This window comes from Heterodontus francisci, chromosome 5, assembly GCF_036365525.1.
Source record: "Heterodontus francisci isolate sHetFra1 chromosome 5, sHetFra1.hap1, whole genome shotgun sequence".
Lineage (NCBI taxonomy): Eukaryota > Metazoa > Chordata > Chondrichthyes > Heterodontiformes > Heterodontidae > Heterodontus > Heterodontus francisci.
In genome coordinates, this window is record NC_090375.1 from 186,076,859 (window position 1) to 186,094,481 (window position 17,623).

Below are 17,623 nucleotides of genomic sequence, written 5' to 3' on the forward strand. Positions count from 1 at the left end.
TCCTGCTCAGCCTTGCTGTCATATTGCTCCCCACTCTGTGACACTGTACATTTGCACTGTAACATTCACTAACCCCCATTCCTATAATGTCTCCTTAAGATTTCTTTTTACCTAATTGGAGACAGGTGATATTTTTAACCCATGAATGCTCCAGAATGAGGCATCATAGAGCTTTCTCCTGTGGTATTCTTTTAAATATTTCACTCTTATCACCCTCTTTATGTCTGTCGTTAATGTATTATTTACATCGCATGTGCACTTTCTGCATGCTGAGCTGGGCCACCCACGAGTACTCAATGCACAGGAGCCTGATCCATAAACATGGAAGAAAAAATCCCCACAATGAACATTAAGAGCTGACTGTAAAATCTGAGCGTGGCATAACTTTTCAACAACTCGTAACTTAAAAGAGCTTGCATGTGAGCCGTCAGCTGATATTTTACCTGGTATACTGTCATCGTGGTTTCCTTCCTCATCTTCTAGAAGCTTCAGTAGTTTTAGATAGAAATCCATGTCATCATTCTTGTCAGGTGCTGAAGAGGAAAAATAAATTAGCAAAGAAGCTCTTGCAACAACCCGCTCCCCTTCGCATTTACTTTCATCTATGTCAAACATAGTCTGATTTTATCTTCACTATTAGCGTTGGCACAATACTAATGGGAATTCTTTGCCCTGGAGTTCAAATTTGTTATGATGTATATAGAGTTTAATGTTGCAACATTTAATACCTGCGTTTTCTTAAAGCACTTCCGCATACCAACACTATTCTCAAAGCTCAAGAGTAGGGCACAGAGTAAGCCCTGGGCCATTCTTCCCAAACATTTTTGTGCACAAATAGTTGAAAGGGGACTTGTTAAAAAAAATAAAATCAGTGTTGTAGTACTGCAATTATGTTTATCAAAGGTATGATCTCCAAAGCATTCCTGGATGAAAGTGCTTGCAACACCGCTAAGATCTGTCTTCGCAACAGAAGTAATGTAACCAAATGTAACGTTTAAGCAGGGTTAAATTTAATTTCATTTTCCAGTGTGCACTCCAGCCGTGAAGCTCTGAATCAGGAGTGCTGAAGAGGAAAATTCGCCCCACAGAAGCATCCATCTTCCCCAAACATACATGTTAAGTGACAAGGTAAAATTAATTTGTATCACCTTTTATTTACTAAAGTACATTCATGATCCAAACGCACATAGTTTAGCATTAATTGCAAAAGAATTATAGAATCAAGCCCCATATAATTAGGCTGTCATTGCACATTGGTGGAAGTTTGAGTTCTTTAATTAAAATGAGAAGCTACCATGTATCATCATATTCAATACAGGATGATGTAATTATACACTTGTATTTCAAACCTGTTGTTGGCTCGAGTAATGCACAACCATTTTTACTTGTGGGTGCACAATATTTAATAGACATGACAGGCTGGGAAGTTACCCTCAGGGCTTTTGTACTTAATAATGGACAGAAGAAGTATACTAATGAAATCTAATACCTCTGGAAAATGTGCAATAAATTATGCTATCACAAAAGAGATGGAATAAGAGTATAGAAAAACAGTGCAGCAAACTCCGATTATTGCATTAATGCATTCCCAAGAACACACCGCATTATTCGTTACTAAAGTACAGACAACTGGCATATTGGGAGAAAAAGACCACAGAGAAGAAACAAATTTTATCTAAGCTTTATAAGTACTGTGAGCAATGCATGCAAGCTACAGCATGGCAATGGAGGAGCGATAAGCAATTATTAAATCTATTTAGCCACAATTATTCAAATATCCTGCAGGTTTAAATAGTCTCCAGAACAGAGCCCAGCTATTTTGCTACCACTATACAGGCAGACTATAGCTTCTACTGAATCACCTAATGTCAAACCATACTTAGTTTAATAATACCAGGCATTACTCCTCGAACTGACAATATCTACTGGAACCACTCTCCAACTAATGTAGGACTGCAATTGGTCCATTAAAACATATTGAAACAGAACAGGGTAAAGAATTAGGTTTGCATATTCTCCTTTACCCTCCAGGGCTGGGGTAGTATAGGGTGCTCACACTGGTGTAGCATAGGGAGCTGTATCAAGGTTGGGGATAGGGAATATTTTTGAAGTGCAGAAGAAAATGCATTTATTTTTACTCATTCTTGGGATGTGAGCTGGCAAAGCCAGCATTTGTTGCCCATCTCTAATTGTCCTTGAGAAGATGGTGGTGAGCTGTCTTCTTGAACCACTGCAGTCCTTGTGGTGTAGATAGACCCACAGTGCTATTAGGAAGGGAGTTACAGAATTTTGACTCAGCGACAATGAAGGAACAGCAATATAGTTCCAAGTTCAGTCCCTGGCTTATGCTGAATTACTTGATATCAACTGGGCCAGGTATAGGATTCTACAAATGTTCTCAATGTCTGTAGGCTAGGAATGGCTATTAACTAGCCACAATTTCCACTCCCAAATGCTGTCTAGGAGCCCTTCTGGACATATCCATTTGTCAACACCATGCAAGGTATTACGTAGAATGTAAAGCACAGAAATAGGTCATTCAGCCCAACTGGTGCAACTTAGTGTTTACGCACCTCACGAGCCGCCTCCCACCCCTCTTCAACTCACCCTATCAGCATGACCTTCTACTCCTTTCTTCCTCATGTGTTTATCTAGCTTCCCCTCAAATGCATCTATTCTATTCACCTCAACTACTCCCTGTGGTAGCAAGTTCCACATTCTCACCACTCTCTAGGTAAAGATATTTCTCCTGAATTCCGTCCAGTTAAATCTTCCACCAGGAATCAAAGCCGATGTTCACACAGAATGCATGTCTTTCTGACTGAATTATTGACATCAGGACTGGAGAGGTATGGTTATAATATTGGAAATAGGGAAGAAACTATGGGCTGAATTTAGTAAGGGCGGTGGGAGCCCTAACAACAGGCCAGAAAGCCAGAGCCAAACCCACCTCATCCACTTGTGGGGCCCCTGGCCACATTTTGGGCCCATCCAATTGCTAACTAGTTGCCGTCGGGGCTCCTGTCCCTTTAAGGGATGAGAGACGCCTCCAGGAGCTGCTGGGCAATCGAAGGGCTGGAAGCACTTCAGTCTCAGCAGTGTCACTGGCAGCAGTGGCCACTGCCAGGACTGCACCCAGCTGAGAGTATGCAGCGATGGACGCAGTGAGTGGGGTCTGGGCCAGTCAGCCAGACCCCAGCAAGGGGATAGGGGGGTGGTTGGTGAGGGCAGGAGTGAGTGTTGCTGCGGGGGCAGCCGTTGCTATCGAGGGCAGCCCCTCTGTGAACCATAGAGTGCAGGGAGGCCGAAAGGGTTCACCAGGCAGTCTCCCCATGCAGCACATGGCCTCTCCTGCTGCTGGTAAAATGCCATCGCAGCAGGAAGGCGACAGGCACTCCACCCCCACTGCCTTCCCTTGCCATTTTATGGGACCACTCCCCTTTCCAGGTAAATTCCAGCCCAATACATGTTTTTTTCAAATAGACCTGTAACAAAGCAACTCAATTCAAACCTTTGGTTTCAAAGCTTAAGTGCTTCAAAGTAGAATACTCTGTTAGACCAAACCCTTGTTTGAGTGTGTTACACCACTTCATGGCCAAATTACTCGAGCAAATACAATTTAGGAGAGTGGTACTCCTTCCTAAGGGAGGAAAACTTTGTCCTATTTGTACCGTAGCCTGACCATGCCACACAGAAGCCCACATGACTTCATTCTGTAGCAATGGCAGAGTGAGGCACTTCTCCTCCATTCAACATTTACACACCAGGTCCCATCGGATTTACCAGGGTCAGGCTATTTAAAGAAAGGGGGTGAGTGTCCACATCAGTAGCAACAGAGCTGGGCTGTCCACTGGCTGGGGGGAGGGTACATGGAGGCATGGTGGGGATGGAAATAGTGGCATTTAGTAGCTGCTGGGGCTCAGTGCCAACTGGTTTGGCCGAGGATGGAAGAAAGTAGAGGAAATGGGCCACATTTCAGAAAGGGCACTATGTGACTGATTGCTGTAAAGAAAACTATGTCTTCCCCCATGGTAGATCCCGAAACCCACACCCCCCCCCCTCCCACCCCACCTCCACATCTGCCATATTGAAGTCCTGTAAGCTGCTTCACACAGATGTACAGGACCACCAGAGGCAGGACTGGCAGGAATTCTGAAAGGTGATAGCATCCTGCCAACCCCGCCTCTGTCTTTTAAGTCAACTGGAAAGGGTACAAACACGAGAAGTATCCGCGCCCTCTGTTTAAGGAAGCCCCTGGCACCAGCCTGATGGGGCACAGACCCAGTTAATCGCATCCTGCCTCTCAACTTTCATCCCCGTCAACTGCTGCCTGTCCTGATAACACCCTGGCAGGCTGCGAGCGCCGAGGAAATTTGGAGCCAAAGTGTCTTGGCTGCTCGCCATGCAGAACTCAGCACAGCGGCCATGCCTGACAGGAGGAGAATAAGGGGTGGCAAGTAGTCCAGACAGAGATGAAACTAGAGGTGGAAAAACATTTTTAAAAGATTGTACACAACTGTTATATAATTCAACTAATGCTGTGTTCAAGTTTTTTTTTCCTCTGATGATAAATGTCACATCTCTAATATACTCCATTTTGCATTTCGTGTCGTAAAGGAAGGCATGACATATTGCAGCATGCTTGGGAGGAGTAGGTGAGTTTGTACCTAAGGTTCCCAAAGCTCTCTCCACCAGTGGGGTTTTCTGGGTCTGTTATAGACTAAATAATGGAGATTGATGTTTATGATTAGTCAATAGCCCTATTATCATTATATCATGCAACTACCAGGATAGTTGAAGGCAAACTAGATTGACCTTGGCAATGCTTACTATAACATCCCTTCGTTCTGTGTGGCTCGCTTCTTGCACTGCGCCATCCCTTTAAGTGTGCTGTGCAGCCATGCATGTGCACGTCTTAAAGGGGCCTCTGCTTGTCCACAGCCTGTTTATCCCCTGTGCACTGCATCCCCAATTGCTGTGTGGCTATACGCCCGGCAGCTGATAGAATCATAGAGACATTAGCTTAGAGGAAACGTTGAACCTTGCTTTTTTTTCCTCTACCAATTCCTACATTCTTAAGCAAAATATTCTTTTGTCATGTGTCAGGAAAGCCATTTTTCTTTCCACAGTCAAATATTAATGTTCAGAAATTTACAGCTGATTTCCAAGAGCCTATGTTTCAGTTTCACAATTTCGGAATCAACCAGAGAATATTGTCCATTCCGTGTGATCTAGAAGCATGGTAAGGAGTACCATTCAACAGCAAATCAGATTTTTCTTTTGGCTTAAAGAAATCGTCCAAATGAAGCCTATAAATTAGTCAAAATCTTCTTAATGTTCACAAAATTCTTTGAAGATTTATAGGTTTTGTTCTCAACTTAGAAGAATGAAATGGTGGCCGGAATTCTTTGTTGGGAGAGAAGCCCCGCTCACTGGCTGAAAAGTCAGTGGCGAGCCTGCCTCTGTTGGGCCTGGGGAGCCATGCCGGGATTTTCCGCTCCCCAGGCCCTTAATTGGCCTTGGGCGGGACTTCCACCTCCTTGTGGCAGGAATTCCGGCCTAATGGAGCTGCCGGCCAATCAGTGGGCCGGCAGCTCTTAGTCCCAGCAGCGTCACCGGGAGCAGTGGCCACTCCTGTGGCTACACTCAGCCATTGCAAGCAAGGTGAAGGATGGCACCGGAAGACAAGTAAGGTTTTAGGGCCTCGCTGGGGACAATCGACCAGGCGCCGGTGAGGCAAGGGGGGTCGGTTAGGGGTCGCGAGGGGTGTGTTGTGCATTGGGAGCTGTTGGGGCTTCAAGGGCAGCCCTCTGTGGTTCACATGGTGCTCGATTAGGAGGGTCCCCCCCTCCCCCCCCACCCCCCCCAACCCCCCCCACAGCCCACAAGGCCACCGGGTATTACCGGGCAGGGTTTTTGAGGCTTTTGCCGTCTGGCCGCTGAGGGTAAAATACCTGTGGCGGTGGGAAGAGGCCCTTGGGTGCCAGTTAATTGGCCACTTAAGGGCCTTGATTGGCCTGGGGCGAACGGGCCATTTCTCACTGCCGCCGCCCCGTATAAAATTGCAGCGAGGCGGGAGGGGGTTGAGAACAGCAGCCCCTCCCCCCACTCAATTTTACACCCCGCCCCACCCCCGCCACCCCCGCCACCAGCCCGCTCATTTGGGGGCCGTAAAATTCCATCCGGTGTAATTACAGGTAATTGATGTTACAAGAGTTAAAATGTGGATGAATTTGATTCATTTTTAATACCATGGTGTGCTAAAATGTCCTATAAGAGCCTGAAGAAAATGGACAATAAGTTTTATATGAAGAATCAAACACCTCAGTTTAATTTAAAACGAGAAGTGAAACTAATACTCAGTTTAGTTTAACACTAAATATATTAATATCAGATTGCTAACACACACCATGCTTTCAGATATCTCACACGTCGGAAGTAGCACATTAGAAATGCACTTTTAGTATTAACTTTTAACAAGAAAACAAGTTATAATCCTAAAACCGTAAAAGTAGGCTAGACTACAAACGGTCATTCCCACCTCGTTAAAGTGATTTGAAGAGAATATAATGACAAGAAATTACATACTTAATTCACACTCATCTTCTGTGCTGACCTCTATCCTATACTGCCTTGGGTCTATTCCCTCATACATCTGTAGGTCAAAGTAATTTCTGCTGTATTCATTTCCTGTGGAAAGCATATGAAGTAAGGGTCACTGATTATTAGAAGCACATGAACCAAAATGTTAATTCTGAAACTGACACCAGTACAGCATGTCAGTTTTGCTACCTTGTAAGTTTTAGATTCTGTACTTAATGATTCTCACACTGCGTTCAAACTCAGTGCCCCACTTAGCAAAACAGGAAAGGTCGGAGAAACCAGATCGTAACTTGCGAGATGAAAAAAAAGCCTTAAAAATGAGGGGGTTCAAAGGTTTAGTATATTTCTGTAGCTTTTTACCATTTATGTAACATTGATGATTTTCAGTAGAATCTATACTACTGCATATATCCCTGAAAAAGTACCATCTGCACTTCAATCATCCTTGGCATCCTTGGCTTGATATATAGCCATTCAATTCTATTTCTGGTGATACATTCTTTTACAAGCAACCTTTTCCTCTATCTTCTAAACAATTTAAGCCTGGTCTTATCAGTGATTAGCATTACTCCAGCTGAAAGGGACATTTGCTACCTATGAGCACTTTACATTTGAAGTGAATGAGCGTCATGATTCATGCATTCATTTTGTGATGGGCAGCTCTCCCAGACTCTGAACCCAAAATTCCCGTCAAAACCTGTGCGCAGTCTGAACAATGAGTGTACTTGGGACTCGAAATGATACAAATATCTCTCTCACAGCTGCAAAGGTAATTTTGGTCCGCAATAGATTTTAATCTTTAAAACCATAAAAGACTGGCTCGTGTCTGCAGTGCAACCATTATTTTTGCGGCTACAATACCTTGACCTTTCTGAGTATGCTGAAATACAATGTAAGCGAATGCTTGAAGCTTATATAATGGAAGAACAATAATTGAAATCATCCACCCTGGAACATCATTGATCAGCTCTACACATAGTCTTTACCTAGTTTCTATACAAATATCATTCTAATACTACATTTACAATTGGAGTGCCTCTGATATTGACTGCCTGCTGGAGAGGTCTGAGCTCAGTAGCATTTACCATACTGCAGATCTCAAAATGCTTCTCAATCTGATCACGCAGGCACAGAGCAGGGAGAGCAGCAGGACGACATTGAGTCACCACGCTGGTGTCCCCTGGTTGCCTAGAGACATGCAGGGGCAGATCAAAGACAAATTTGGATGTCAGACCAGTCGCACTGTACCGGGGTGGTGATAACAGTGGAACAAAATAAGGTAGAACTTTAAAATTATGCAGCAAAGTTATTGCTTTCGAAAAGGACTCCTTGAGCAAATTGAGAAAAAACTGGTGCCTGGGTCGACCGGGGCATGTAAGTATAATTTCCATGCAGTGACCTCCGAATATTGTACAAAAGCCGGTAGATGTAAACAACCACCAATTTTCACATATCAATAGAGGGTTTGAAGGCAAAGTGCATCAAATCTGTTATCCCGCACAACTGCATTCTGGACATCAGTCACAAAATACATAACAGCAGTAAATAAGGGTTGTAAAAGTCACGTTGCTATCAGGGCTCAATAAAGAAAAACAAACTGAAAATCCAAATGTTTTTAAACTTCATTTCTATATCTGTCAACGAGTAACAAGTGCTTCTGAGAGGCCAGGCAGCTAGATCCAGCTTGGAACTCCTTCAGTCTGTGTTCTAATCAAAGGCTTATGTACTGTAATAACACCACTAAGCTATTACATCTAGCACTGCTGTTCTTCCCAGTAGGAAACAGCCCTTGCTGTCTCTGCAGCAAAACAAAACAGTCTGCTCTCCCAATGTCAGCCCTGCATACTTGCATTCAATTAAAATGCCACTTATGTCTATACCATATGCTGAGTGCTCACGTTACTGACTTAACGCAGGAGTGGCTTTTCAGGCGCAAACAGTCATTTGTACCTATTGTTTTCTTTAAGCACCATTTTGAATCTTTAGTAGAAATAAATTACAATAAAAATTAATTAACTTTTGCTAAAAAAAAATCCTGTTATCAGCTTTGAAACTGCATTATGGGATCATTGCATTTGAACACCGCACAGAATTACTTCGAATTTACACCACAGAAACAGGCCATTTGGCCTAACATGGGTTTATACCCCACACAAGCCTCCTCCTACATGGCCATCTGAAATTCCTCCCTTCAGAGAGTTAACGTAGATGGGCTAATGCCTCTGCAAAATCAGTAGAGAGCAATTTTAGACATCCCTGTTAAGCATTTTCATACAATTACCCTGCCGTAAATTTCAAGGCCTTTGTATCAAAGAATTAATGCCATTTGTTACCCAAGTAGTTTAGGCTGTTCTTATGGACTAACAGGTAGATGCAAGCAAGAGAAGATATCAAACACAGAGATGGATTGAACTGATTCCAATATTAAATTCCATTGCAACTTTTGAAATGTGCAATTTGTAGCAAAATATGGACAAACCTCTATGAATTTTTAAATGTTAATACTGTAAAGCAAAACTGAGGCAACCTTTACAGCCACAAAACAATTTATATTCCCAACAGATTGAAGTCAAAACTTATTTTCTTATTATTACTTTTGTGACCAGCTCTAAAGATTACAGCAATTTGATCAACCCTGAGGATAGCTTGGGTTATTCACAACCAGGTAGACATGAACAAATCTATTCAGACTTTATACATTAATTAAAGCAAATTTTATCTTGCTTTGTTGTACATGCCCAGTTTTAGTGCAGATGTCTTTCAAATCACTTCTCTGAAACTCTTTATGTGATTTATTCTATTTGCCACCATTTTAAAAAAATACTATCAATTGGTCGTGTTGCTCAATAACCTGGGTTTCCCCTTCACGATGTCATCACCAAAGGAAGTGTGATTGCACAGGTGCTGTGGGATCAGCCTAATTAGAATGTTCTGGGTCAAAACAGCTCACGTTGATAACTAATCTGTTAGCAGCAGAAAATAATGTGCTGCTGCAGGATTTAAAGCTCTGCAGCAGCATAAAGGGTCAGGCAGCATGAGAAAGTTTTGTGTTGCAAACCAGGAGTTTGGTTGCCTTGGAAAAAGTCAGGCAGCTCTGTTGCAGGGCACAGAGACCCCCACTTCAACCCTCCTTGCTTCACAGATATTAATGCAAAAAGCACTCTTGCAGAAAGTCAAGGACAGAAGGGTGACACTTTTCGATGCCAGCAGGAAGCAGATGCAAAGAAGAGTAACAGCAGAGAAGTGAAAAGAGGTTGTCAGGAGAAATAGTGTCATTTCCAATATTTGGCATACAGCTATTGCTAAAGCCACAAAAAGTTAAATAACCTTGCCAGATTAGGCAAAGTTAGAAAATCCAGCATAGTGTACTGTCTTAAGCATATCTGTGATGTGTACCTACTCATCTTTCACTGTGTTAAAGGGCTACAAAACTTATCTTTAATGCCCAATGATATGTAAAGGGTGCCTTTTAGGCCTCCAGCCTTCACCTGCAAGTATTCTTTCACTCACATCCTTATGTGCAATTACCTTACTAAAAGCCTTACATGGGATGTCATAATTGTTGCTTTTAACTGTTAGCACCCTGATTATGAGCTGCAGGTTTTATTGCGTCTAAGTTTTTGATGAGGTAACAGAGAGGGTAGATGAAGGCAGTGCAGTTGGTGATTTTTATATGGACTTTCAAAAGGTGTTTGATAAGGTACAACATATTCAACTTGTTAGCAAAATTGGAACCCATGGAATAAAAGAGGAGGGAGTAGCATGGATACAAAATTGATGAAGGAATAGAAGAGGGTGGTGAATGGCTGTATTTCGGACTGGAGGGAGGAATATAGAGGAGCTCCCGAAGGTTCAGCACTATAGTCCTCCTGTTTTTGATATATATTAATGACTTGGACTTGCAGTTACAGGGTACAATTTTGAAATTTGAAGATAACACAAAACTTGGAATGGGCAAACAGTGAGGAAGATAGTAATAGACTTCAAGGGGACATTGACAGACTAGTGGAATGGGCGGACACATGCTAGATAAAATTCAATGCAGAGTAGGTTAATACATTCTTGGTAGGAAGAAGGAGGAGGGACAATACAAACTAAATATAATATTTTAAAGTATGTGCAAGAAGAGAGCGAACTGATTGCATTTGTGTACAAATCTTTGAAGCTGGCAAGGCCGGTTAATAAAGCATATCGAATCCTGGGCTTCGCAAGCAGAGGTATAGAGTACAAAAGCCAGGGAGTTTTTAAATCGATATAAAACACTAGTTCAATCCCAACTGGAGTATCATGTCCAATCTGGGCATGATACTTTAGGAAGGACATGAAGGCTGTGGAGGGGGCACAGAAAAGATTTAATAGAATCTGGAGATCTGTGTGAGGGAGGCAACAAAGGAAATTGGAGAGGATAAGGTTAGAGGACTGGTGACTGCTGAAGTCTTGTGATGGCAATTTGCTGCTTTCTATTTCAGTCTACTGTACCCCATATTATATGTCAACAAACTACACCATGAAATTCTCTTGTATTTCCTTCTACTGAACTATTCTATTAGAACTCAGCTATTAGCAACCCATTGTAACCTCTCTTCTTCTCCTCCTCTAGATATTCTCAAAGAAGGGGGTGAACCAGTCCCCTCAACCTCCAACCCTCCCATCAGTTCAGAGCACACTGCATCGTTCACTCATTTCCTATCAAGTATCAGTCCTCAGTGCTTAACAGCTAAAGTAATGTGGAAGCTGTGAGAGGTGGGTGTGAGATTGGCAGCATTGCTAAGTGAGGGAGGGTGAGGTACAGCATCTGAATATTAGGCATGAGTTCCAATTGGTGAGAGGTGAGCAATGGGGCTGTGGTGCGTTGAACAGCGATAAACGTTGGTGGTACGGAGGGTAGGAGATGTCATTTGAAGATGACTTGAAGATGTGAGGTCACTGAACGTGTTCTCACACCAGAGCCAGGTTCTGAGGGCACGACTCCAAGAATTGACTTCCCTGCCCACCTGCTCCCGTTCCACCAAGCCTTCCTGGCATAATGGAAATGAATGGATACTGTTCCACCAGCTCCTGTATCCTGAGTGCACCTCCCATTTAACTCAGCAGTGGTTATGTTACTGGACTAATGATCCAGAGAATGTGAGTTCAAATCCAACCCTTAAAAACATCTGGAAATAAAAAACTGGTACAGTATCAGTAAGAAGTGACAATGAAGCTGTCAGCTCCTTAGGGAAGGAAACCTGCCATCCTTACCTGTTCAGACCTATACGCGACTCCAGTCCCACACCAACAATAGTTGACTCTGAAATGGCCCAGCAAGATACACATTTGCATCAAACTGCTACATAGCACTACTGGGAATGGGCAATCAATGCCTGCCTTGCCTGCAAAATCCACATCTCAAGGGAAAATAAAAAAAAGACCCCATCTGAACTAGAAGGGAGTGTAATAGATAAAACTCGAAGGATGAATGAGCAGGAGTGTGAGGATTGAAACATGGCCTGATACTTTGGAGTTCCCTTTGCCTCTCCTCTTTTAAGACTCTCTTTAAAACTCAACTATTTGACCAAGCTCTTTCTCACTCCTCCTAATATCTCCTTCTTTAGCACGGGATCCATTCATGTCCATTATGACAGCCATGGGTCACAATCTTGCCTCTGAATCATAAGGTTCTGGGTTCAAGTCCCACACCAGGACTTAAGCATAAAAATGAAGCCTGACACTCCAGTGTACTGCTGAGGGAGTGCTGCACTTTTAGAGGTGCTGAGACCCTGCCTACCTCTCAGGTGGACATAATAGATCCCATGGCATTATTTCAGAGAAGAGCAAGGGAGTTATCCTCGGTATCCAGGCCAATATTTATCCCTCAATCAAAGTCACCAGAACAGATTATCTGGTCAATATCACATTGCTGTTTGTGGGAGTTTGCTGTGTGCAAATTGGCTGCAGTGTTTCCTACATTACAACAGTGACTGCACTTCAAAAGTACTTCATTAGTTGTAAAGCAATTTGAGACGTCCTGTGATCATGAAAGGTGCTATATAAATGCAAGTCTTACTTTTTTTTAATGTCTCTGTTTAGCGCCATGGGATATCGTTCTTCAGTAAAGGTGCTACCAAAATACAAGTTGACAGTGATAATGGTGTTGTCGTCATTGACCAGAAGGTCAGGACACATCACTCTTCAGCTGAAGAGCTTCTCAGTTCTCCTAGGTCTTGCTTTTAAAAGAAGGGTGCTTTTACAGCACCAAGCATGGGTGCAGACACTGTGCATCAAATGGCAGGTCAATTGGATAAATCTAGTACCCACGTCTACAACTTCCTGATGGATAACTTCCCAGGATTGCAGTCCACCCCAGAGCATATGACTGTTCCAGGGGCACCTACACTGGGGTGGTGCGGGGCTCCCCATGACCAAAGACCATCAAGGCAGTCTGCACTTCTTACAACTTACATTCATATAGCGCCTTTAACCTAGTAAAGCATCCCAAAGTGCTTCACAACAGCATTAGCAAACAAAAGTTCACACCGAACCGTGTGAGATGTTAAGACAGGTGACCAAAAATAGGGTCAAAGAGGTAGGTTTTAACGAGTATATTAAATGAGGAGAGAGATCGAGAGGCGGAGGAGTTTAGGGAGGGAATTCGAGAGCTTGGGGTCCAGGCAACTGAAGGCATGGTCGTCAATGATGGAACAATTAAAATCAGGGATGCACAAGAGGCCAAAATTGGAGGAGTGCAGAGATCTTGGAGGGTTATAGGGCTAGAGGAGGTTACAGAAATAGGGAGGGGTGAGGTCTTGGAGGCATCAATGCAGACTGCAGCCACAGTGGTCTAGGGTGAAAGATTAGAGCTGGGATACAGATCATTCAGCTTAATGGTACCATTAGATCTGCTTTCCTACAGGTCAGTTCGCATGCAAAATCAAATCTACTGCCTTGTCAGCAATATGCTGAGATGATGATGCTGTCTCTCAGAATAACAGCATGACCTTCTCCTAGCCCTCTCTGAGAGCCGTACACGTGGGAGAAACGAGGCAAGATTGGATTGCCCATACACTAGATGGCCCATCTCAGGAATTAGTAATCATGACAGGAAAGCCACCTAGTCTCTAGAGGCTGATACTAAACACAGTAGCCAACCACCTCACACCACCTGGATAGTAACCGGATGGATAAAAATCAGGCAGATTCTACAACGGGCCAGTGATCCAGAAACGATAGAGAAGGAAAAAAGGGAGGTAGGCTGGCAGTATTGATTAGGGAAGACATTGCAGTGTTGGAAAGGGAGGATGTCCTTGAGGGGGCAAAGACAGAATCCATTTGGTTAGAGTTGAGAAGCAAAAAGGGGATGATCACACTACTGGGGGTATTCAACAGGCCACTATATAATAACACAGAGATAGGGGAGCAAATCTGCAGGGAAAACACAGAGATATGTAGGAACTATAGAGTGGTGATATTGAGGAACTTTAACTACCCAAATATCAATTGGGATAATTTTAGACTAAAGGAGGCGGAAGAGTTTCTAAAATGTGTTCAGGAGAACTCCCTTGATCAGTATGTTCTCAGTCCAACTAGAAAGGAGACATTGCTGGATCTGGTGCTGGGAAATGAGGGGGGCCAAGCGGACTAAGTGTCTGTCAGGGAGCACATGGGTAAGAGTGATCATTGTATCATAAGTAATGGAGAAAAACAAGGAACAATATAAAGTAGAACGTCTCGATTAGAAGTGGACTAATTTCAATATGATGAGAAGGGATCTAGCCAGGGTAAAATGGAACCCCAAAGACTGACTGGAAGAGCTGTATCAGAACAATGGGTTATCTTTAAGGAAGACATGCTTCAGGGACAGGATAGGAACATTCCAACAACGGCAAAAGATAAGGGAGCCAAAAACAGGGCTCTTTGGATGATGATGGAGATAGAGATTATGATGAAACAAAAAAAGAGGGTGTATGATGTATGTCAGGTGATTTCTTCAAGTGAGAACCAAACTATACACAATAAATTGAGAGGAGAGGCAAAGAGGAAAATAAGACTGGCAAAGAGAGAACATGAGAATAGAATGGCAGTAAAAATGAAAGGAAAACCAGATATCTCCTACCAGCATGTAAATAGTAAGCAGGTAATAAAAGGTGGAGTGGGACCTATTTGGGGCAAAAAGCATGATATGTGCTTTGAGGCACAGGGCAAGGGAGGGTAAGATACCTAACGAGTACTTTGTATCAGTGTTCACTAAGGAGGTGGAATCTGACAAAATATCAGTCGAAGCAGAGAGAGTACATGCAATGGATAGGGTAAAAATTGAGGGAGGCGGGGGAAGCATTAAAAAGGCTGGCTATACTTAGGGTAGATAAGTCACCTGGTCCCGGATGCCTTGCATCCCAGGTTGCTGAATGAAGTGGGGATGGAGATAGCGAAAGGGCCATAATCTTCCGATTTTCCCTGGATACTGGGGAGGTGCCAGATGATTGGAGAGTGGCAAATGTGACACCCTTGTTCAAGAAAAGGTGTAAGGACAGTCCTAGCAACTACAGGCCAGTTAGTTTAACATCAGTGGTGGGTAAGGTTTTAGAAACAATAATCAGGAGAAAAAATTAACAGATACTTGGAAGGGGTAACTTTATGAGCCCTGCAAGAGTGGCTTCGGTGGCAGGCGTGGTGATTTAATGAGCCGTGATTTGTTTTTCGGATTTCCGATGCTGTGTTTTTGTATTGCAATTAAGTCAGCGGCGTGTTTGCAGCTGTCCAGGGCTCCCCCACACGGTGGCGGATTGCAGCTTTGCATGTATTTCCATATCATGAATACTCATTACCCTACATTAGTTCAAATTAAGTTTGACCTGCCAGATTAAGATAGCAGCGAGCAGTATTCCTGTGCCATACGGTTCATGTTCATTTCAAGGTGGTGTACACCAGTCAGCTTTATACAGTTGTATCTGAGGTGAGTGTTTTCATGTCTTGTACTCATCGGCCCACAGAAGGCCAACATTGGAATGGATGTTTGCCTCCAGGCTCAGTACCAGCAAAAGCAATTCTTCTCAGGAGATGGTGGGGAAGGTATTGGGGGGGGGGGGGGGGGGGGGGGTTGCAGTGTGGTGCATGGAGGTGCAGGGGAGGATAACCAGTGAGGACACAGGGTGGGCTTGTCAAGTGCAAGGAGGAGCAGGGGAGGGTACTTGGGCAGAACAGGGTGGGGTCTCGGGTGGGTGGAGGATCAGACGAGGGTGGAGGGCAGTGTTCAGGGTGTGTAGTGGGTATTATCGATGCTAAAGCTGGCTGTAGACGGTTGCAGGGGGTGGTGGGTTGATGTGTGCATGACAGGACATAGATGGTCATGAGGAGCCTAAAGAGAGGGATGAGTACTGTCTACGCCGGGGTCCTGTGGGGTGAAATCAGGGTACTGGCTGGCAGAGGGAATGGTCACAAGCAAAAAACAATTATGAGGGGAAGGTGGTGCTTGGGTATGAACTGAAAATGAAGGTAAAACAAATCCAAATTAGAGTAAGTTTATTCTGTGACCGCAATCAGCATATGCTTCCGAAGGCTGCTGATCCTTGTGACTTGCAACACAGAATGATTTATTGACGTGTGGCTCATGGTGTGACGGCGGGTTCCACTAATGAAAGCCCGTCCCCGCTGCATGATCGCACATATCTCCCGTGCCCGTCGCTGCACCATTAATTTGCATGTAAAATTGCATGCAAAACTGGAAAAAGGGCAGAAGCAGAAGTTCCACCAACTTCCTGTTTAACGGTCGGAAATGCCGCATGTCTCATAAAATTGGAGACGTTCGAGTTGATTAAGGAGAGCCAGCATGGATTTATAAAAGGGAGATCATGCTTGATTAATCTAATTGATTTTTTGAGAAGGTTGATGAAGGGAATGAAGTGGATGTTGTTTATATGGATTTTAAGAAAGCATTTGATAAAAAGCTGCTGAACAAATTTGACTCTCATGGAATAGGAGAGTCCATATGCAATTGGACAAAAAATTAGCTTAAGGACAGAAAACAGCGAGTGGTAGTAAATGGTTGCTTTTCAGACTGGAGGATGGTAGATAGTGGTGTTCCCCAAGGGTCAGTGTTGGGACCACTGCTTTTTTTTGCAATATATATAAATGACTTGAATCTTGGAATACAATGGAGAATTTCAAAATTTGCCGATGACACCAAACTTGGAGATCTGGCAAATAGGATGATATGATCCGCCTGCAACAGGACATGGATAGGCTAGCAGAATGGGCACACAGGTGGAATTTAATACTAACAAGTGTGAGGTGATGTATTTTGGCAGAAGGACTAGGGAGAGTTCTAAAGAGTGTCAAGGAAGACAGACCATCTTCCCTTGATGTTCAATGGCATTACCATCGCTGAATCCCGCACTATCAACATCCTCAGTGTTACCATCGACCAGAAACCAAACTGAACCAACCACATAAGTGGGTATAACAGCAGGTCAGAGGCTAGGAACTCTATGGTGAGTAACTCACCTCCTGTCTCCCCAATGCCTGTCCACCATCTACAAGACGCAAGTCAGGAGTGTGATGGAATACTCTCCACTTGCCTGGATGGGTGCAGCTCCAACAACACTCAAGAAGCCGACACCATCCAGGACAAAGCAGCCCGCTTGATTGGAACCCCATCCACCACCTTCAACATTCATTCCTTTCATCACCAATGCACAGTGGCAGCAGTGTGTACCATCTATAAGATGCATTTCAGCAACTTACCAAGGCTCCGTCAACAGCCACCTTCCAAACTCGTGACCTCTACCACCTAGAAAGACAAGAGCAGCAGATGCAGGGAAACACCACCATCTGCAAGTTCCCCTCCAAGTCACACACCATCCTGACTTGGAACTATATCACCATTCCTTCACTGTCACTGGGTCAAAATCCTGGAACTCCCTTCCTAACAGCACTGTGAGTGTACCTACACCTCAAGGACTGCAGCAGTTCAAGAAGGCAGCTCACCATTAGGGATGGGCAATAAATGTTGACCTAGCCAGCGATACCCACATCCCACGAACGA

The 17,623-nt window shown here is 43.8% G+C and overlaps 1 protein-coding gene across 1 annotated transcript in view; it reads right to left on the reverse strand.

Annotated features, from left to right (window-relative positions):
• ofcc1 (orofacial cleft 1 candidate 1) overlaps positions 1-17,623 on the reverse strand; it is a 289,619-nt gene that overhangs the window by 233,103 nt on the left and 38,893 nt on the right. The window contains exons 6-7 of the mRNA XM_068032686.1: positions 6,589-6,690; positions 444-533 (exon numbers count right to left, since the gene is read on the reverse strand). Coding sequence (XP_067888787.1) covers positions 444-533; positions 6,589-6,690 — 192 coding nt within the window. The remainder of the gene's footprint in view (positions 1-443; positions 534-6,588; positions 6,691-17,623) is intronic.